We start from the raw sequence: 6,025 nt of genomic DNA on the forward strand, positions 1-6,025 counted from the left end.
GGGACCTCGCAGGGAGCCGGCTGGCGACAGGTGAGAGCCCAGGGGGTGCCGAGGCCGGGACACCCAGGCTGTGGCCGTGGCTGGGGGAGACCGGTCGGGAACGTCCTCCGGGGACTGGAGAAACTCCGGGAAGCCGGGACGCCAGCCGTCCGGAGTGGTGGCTAGGCATCGGAGAGCCGGAGCGGGGGTCGGGAACCCACCGCCCAGTGCCAAGCGGGGGTCGGGCCAGCTGGGGCTGGCCCCGGGGCAGCTGGACCCGGCCGTCGGCAACACCTGGGGTTTTCCAGCCCGGCTGTACTTGGCACCTGTCGAGGGGACGGAGACAGGTGCGCGTGGGCTCCGGGGTGGGTGGAGGGCGGGACCCTCCTGGGGGTTGGCGTGGGGCAGCCAGAGCGTCGGGCCTTTCCTCCTGAGTCCTTGAACCCCTCTCCCTGGGCGGTGAAGCACAGGGCTCGCATCCCCAGGGGCGGGCCGGGAAGTAAACAGAAACCCGGAGTGGCAGCGGTGGCGCGCTGGCTGGCACAACCTGTTACCTCGCCCTGCGCTGAGTCTGCGCCAGGGCCGGGCAAACTGGGGGTCTGGGGACTCGGGCTACTAAGTCAGCAGGGGCAGAGGCAGAAATAGCTGGCTGTTGCTAAAATAAAGGCTTCAGAGATTCCACTTGGAATCCAGGGGAGGGGGACAGGGTGGCCGTCCAGGCTGGCAAGGCTAAGAACAAGTCCTGAGGGAGTAGAGCCAGGATGTGGGAAGGCAGAGGGCTAGAGACGCGAGTTTCTGGAAGGCGAAGGTGCTGTGTCCCTGTGGCTAAAGGGTCGGGACACGGCTATTCCGTGTCAGGACCAGGAGTTGGTTCCCCCCCTAAGGCTGAGTCTGTATGAACCTGCGTTCTAGGGTTAGTGCCCAGGCGGCGAGCCACTGGGGAGAGGAGCAGGGCCCGCCGGTGGGTGGCCTGTGGCACCAGAGCGCAGGCACAAAGCTTCAAGTGCAGGCGGAAGCTGGGAGGTGGAAGGCTAGGTGGCTGGTTTCTTTCTGCTTCCAGCCTCAGTTTACCCTGAGGTCATTAACGGGCTGAGCGGCCAACATAGACATTAACCCTTGTTGGCCCAGGGAGGCGCGGGCCGCAGGGCTGGGAGGCCGAGGTGTCTGCCACCAGGGGGCGAGCCCTGGGGCGGTTCCAGGTGAGTGTTGAGCAGCGCCGTGTCTTCCCAGATGCGCATGGACTCCCCTGGACGGTCAAGCTTCCCTTCCGAGCTGCTCTCGGGGGGCGCTTCTCCTAGCGGCGATGAAGGATTCTTCCCGTTTGTGCTGGAGCGCCATGACTCCTTCCTGGGAGGGGGCCCAGGCCCAGAGGAGCCAGAGGACCTGGCCCTACAGCTGCAACAGAAAGAGAAGGACCTGTTGCTGGCTGCGGAACTCGGCAAGATGCTTCTGGAGCGCAACGAGGAGCTTCGGAGGCAGCTGGAAACGCTGAACGCTCAGCACTTGGAGCGCGAAGAAGTGAGTCGGCCTAGGGGCCGATGGAGGGTGGGCCGGGCTGGGATGAACAGCGACGAGAGCCAATCAGGGAGAGAAGAGAGGAGCGTGAGGAAGGGCAAGAGAGCAGATCTCCGCAGGAAAAATAGCGATAGTGCAAGCCTGTAGTCCCAGCACTCCAGAGGCTGAGGAAGGCTGCATAATAAGACTTTGCCCCCAGAGAGAAAGAGCTAGTCATGGTGGTGCACGATTTTAATCCCAGTGCTTGGGAGGCAGAGGCAGGCAGATCTCTGTAGAGTCAAGGCTAGTCTGTCCTGCATAGTGAGATCCTGTCTCAAGAAAGAAAGAAAGAAAGAAAGAAAGAAAGAAAGAAAGAAAGAAAGAAAGAAAGAAAGAAAGAAAGAAAGAAAGAAAGAAAGAAAGAAAGAAAGAAAGAAAGAAAGAAGGAAAGAAAGAAGACACACACATGCTGCACAGGGGCCTCACACAAACATATTAATTTAAAAAACAAAATAAAAAGAAGAGTGGACTGTGGTTAAGGTATAGTTGTAGAATTCTTGCCAAATAAGTACAAGGCTCTGCTCCACAGAAATCCAGGCGTGGTAGGACCTGAAATCCTGCCCCTGGGAAGCAGAAGCAGGAAGTTCCGAAGGGTTCAAGGCCATCCTTGGCTATATGTTGAGTTTAGATCCATCTTGGGCTACGTAAGACCCTAAAAAAGAAAGAAAGAAAAAAAGCCAGCAAGAACTCTAGACTGGAGTGCAGTTCAGCAGGAAGACATTTTTGTAACATATGCAAGGCCTTGGGTTCCGTCTCCAGCACAGCGATAAATAATAAACACTCCGAGTACCCCAGGACACAGGGACAGGCAGATCTGTGAAGCCAAGCTGATCTGCATAAGTTCAAGACCAGCTAGGACTACCTAGCAAGACCCTGTCTCAACGACAAATAAAAAATTTAAGGACAAGTAAGATCTGTATTCAGGCTGGGTGTGGTGGCGCACACCTGTAATCCCAGCACTCTGGAGGCAGAGACAGGTGGATCTCTGTGAGTTCGAGGCCAGCCTGGTCTACAAAGTGAGTCCAAAACAGCCAAGGCTACAGAGAAACCCTGTCTTGAAAAAAAAAAAATCTGCATTCTGATCGCTGTCTGGCTGTGTGGCCCTGGGTTCGATCAAGGTTGACCCTCTCTGAACTCCAGCTAAATGTCCTCCATGTATCTTCTCTCTTCATCCTTGTCCAGTCCTGAGTTGTAGGATCAGGTTGTCCCTCTGCCTGCTCTGTTGTCAGCCCCGCTCTCACCCTGGGGCTCATGTCTATATTTGTAAACACCCTCATGTACCCCATTGTAGCCCTGGATCCCTGCTCTAAGCTGACCTTGCTAGCTCGCTACCCTGCACTCTCCAGAGGAGGCTCTCCTGTGCCTTGTTGAATTCTCTACACCAGGTTCCAAAGTCCCCTCCCGTATTTCATCCTCTCTGTTGCCTCAGCACCGGTGGTCGCCTCAGGCTCGGTAGCATCCCCACACTGGCCGCAGCTTTCCTGGGCTCTGTGATTCTGGTAGCCAATGAACATCAAAAGTACAGTTAGGCTGGGCATGGTGGCCTTCAGTCCCAGCACTAAAGAGGTAGAGGCAGGTGGATCTCTGAGGCCAGCCTGCTATATGAAGCAAGTTCCAGGACAGGCAGGCAGGGCTACACAGAGAAACCCTGTATTGGGGGGTGGGGAAGAAGAAAAAGAAAAAAATCACATCGCTTTATTCCTGGACCAGCAGCTCCCACCACAGTTAGACTAAAACTGAAAGTCCTCACTGTGGCCTAAAATCCCAGGCAACTTCTGGCCTCTGGTGTCAGGGACAGCCTCCCTCCTCTGACAGGGTCTTTTTCAGTTCCTCCAGTGGCTTAGGCAGTGCTCTCTCAGGGTCCTTACATTTGCCTGCTTGCCCCACTTTTGAGTCAGATTTGCTCTGCAGCCCAGGGCTGGCCTTAACTCACCACCCTCCAACCTTAGTCTCCCAAATGCTGAGATTACAGATGTGCTCCTGGCTTGCACCTGCTGTTCCACTGGCCACCCTCATCCTGGCCCACTTCCCTTGCTCTGCAGGAGCCAGCACGAACATTGGCCCTCTTTAGGTGAACCCCAGCTCTGCCTCTCTTCCCCACTTTCCCAAGTTCCTTCACAGCCCTCCCCCTCTCTCCCGGGAATTGCCTAATTCAGGCATGTGCCCGTTTGCTTGTGACCTTCTGGCAGTGAAGATCTCCCTCAACCCCTAATAGCCAGACAGGAATAGGAGGAGCTCAGGAAATATTGAATAGGGATGATGCCTGTCTGGAGGGGCTGAAGGACAAAGAGCTAGGGGTTGGTAAAGGGACCTGCAGATATTAAAAGGACTTGTCCAAACCACATAACAGTAGCAGACCTAAGTACCAGCCAGGACAAGTCGGCCCCAACCCCGCCCTGGGCTTTGTTGCCCTAGCAATATTGAGCAAGAGTTTGGCTACCTAGATTGCCAGTCCTTTGCCTCTCAGGCTTCTGACCCTGCGCTCTCATTTGAGGATGCTGATGTTCGCCCTCTAATGGAATGAAGTAATGCAGCTAGGGAGCCAGCCAAGCACCTGGCAGGAGCACCTGCTAATAAGTATAGCAACTGTGGTCAGAGTCACCTGGCCCATCCCCTCCTGCTTTGAGGGCTCAGAGACAGTGGGCCCCCCCCAAGACTTGTCTGTTTTCCCATGCTGGGTACCTTAGTGTGAAGTGTGTGCCCCCCCCCTCTGGTCCAACAGGTTTGGAGGAGGGCAGATGGAGGGGTGGGGCTGTGGGTGGGACAGCCCAGGACTAATTAGAGGGAGATGGGGAGAGGGGCTGGGCCGAGCAGGCCAACAGAAGTTCCAGGAGACTGCAACGAGTGAGGCCATGGGCCGGGGCTTAGATTCCACCAGGCTCAGGCGCCAAAAACGACGCTTACGACTTCGGGTCCAGAAGCCCAGGCGGCAGCAGGAGGTGAGTGGCAGCAGGGGCTGTGACTCCCACCCCGGCCTGCGTCAGCCCATCTTCTTAATAGCTCCCTCTGGGTTTCACTTCACTCTTCCTGCCTGTTACTGACTGACCTTTTTTGCTTCCTTGTCTGCCTTAGACAGGCTGGACTCTTTCACAGACAGCCTGGGTGTCCCTGTCCCTGCACCTCTGTCTGAGTCTGCTCTAACCTTAGGCGGCTCCCTGTGTTTGTCCTCCCCACAGAGGCTGCAGCAGGAGAATCACGAGCTCCGCCGTGGATTGGCAGCCCGGGGCGCTGAGTGGGAGGCCAGAGCCGTGGAGCTGGAGGGAGATGTGGAAGCGCTGAGGGCCCAGCTTGGGGAACAGCGGTCAGAGCAGCAGGACAGTGGGCGAGAGCGGGCAAAGGCCCTGGGTGAACTCAGCGAGCAAAACCTCAGGCTCAGCCAGCAGCTGGCCCAGGTGGGAGCCCTGGGTCCCGGGAAAGGTGGGGGCTGACACACAGGTCCTCAGTGCGCGGCAAGTCGGTGGACAGTCTGGGATGGCATCACTGTCGGCTCCCTCTCCCCAGGCCTCCAGGACAGAGCAGGAACTGCGGCGGGAGCTGGACACCCTTCGAGGTCAGTGTCAAGCTCAGGCCTTGGCAGGGGCAGAGCTCAGAGCCCGGCTGGAGAGTCTACAGGCAGAGGTGAGTATTGGCTGAGGTTCCCTGCAACTGGCCCAGGCAGCCCTGAGACCCAGCCTCTGCCTCATCTCTGACGCGTGTCCCCAGAACCAGATGCTGCAGGAGCGCCGGCAGGACCTGGAGGCCCAAATCCGAGGCCTCCGTGAAGAAGTGGACAAAGGCCAAGGCAGGCTGCAGGCCACACACGAGGAGTTGCTGCTGCTTCGTAGAGAGAGAAAAGAGCACAGGCTGGAGGTGATCAGGGGCATGGGGGTTAAAGGGTGAGAGGGCAGCAGACACCTGAGCCTTGGCAGTGACCTCAGGACTGTCTGGGAAATGTGGCCAGTTAAACCACCAAGAGGAAGAGCTCTCGGGACCCTGAAGGCGAGAAAGAGTATCGAGCAAGGGAAATGCACTCTTAAAATGCATCAGGGCCTGGCAGCTGGTAGGCCAGGAAGAGGGAGGGTTGAGGCCAGAACTCAGGATGGAAATGCCTGGCCTGGATGGTCTGGGGCTGTGGTCACCATGAATAGGAGTGAAAAGGGAGGACAGTCTGAATTCAGATGGTGTGGCTTCTTAGCCCCACCCTGACTCAGTTTCCCCACTTGTGAAATGGGGTGGTATTATACACCTCAAAGGACCGTGGTGAGGGTGTGAGACTCAGGAGGATCAATAAATGCTAGATCAAAGCAATTAGTGAATTAGAAGGAAGACAGTGCAGGAAGGAACCCACTAGGTGAGATCGTGAGGTGCCCTGATGGGGCCAGGCCTGGGGCGGAGGAGGATGCCAGGCACGCCCTGCTTTATAGGTGAGAAAATTGGTGGCTGCAGAGGGGAGCTGTGTGTTCCAGGAGGCTCTGTGTTCCAGGAGGCTCTGGGACTCAGGAGCAGACCTGGT

At 57.1% G+C, this 6,025-nt stretch overlaps 1 protein-coding gene across 2 annotated transcripts in view; it reads left to right on the forward strand.

Annotated features, from left to right (window-relative positions):
* The window catches only part of Bicdl2 (BICD family like cargo adaptor 2), an 8,244-nt gene continuing 2,219 nt past the window's right edge, over positions 1–6,025 (forward strand). Inside the window, exons 1-5 of one of the 2 annotated variants that reach the window (XM_055604573.1) lie at positions 1–30; positions 1,210–1,497; positions 4,710–4,925; positions 5,035–5,151; positions 5,236–5,382. In XM_055604573.1, the coding sequence (XP_055460548.1) occupies positions 1,210–1,497; positions 4,710–4,925; positions 5,035–5,151; positions 5,236–5,382 (768 nt within the window). In that variant the 5' untranslated portion in view covers positions 1–30. Of the gene's footprint in view, positions 31–293; positions 327–1,209; positions 1,498–4,709; positions 4,926–5,034; positions 5,152–5,235; positions 5,383–6,025 lie in introns of those variants that run through there. The other variant, XM_055604574.1, reaches the window with a different exon arrangement.

Source organism: Psammomys obesus, unplaced genomic scaffold, assembly GCF_907164565.1.
Source record: "Psammomys obesus unplaced genomic scaffold, mPsaObe1.curated_primary_1811, whole genome shotgun sequence".
Taxonomy (NCBI): Eukaryota; Metazoa; Chordata; class Mammalia; order Rodentia; family Muridae; genus Psammomys; species Psammomys obesus.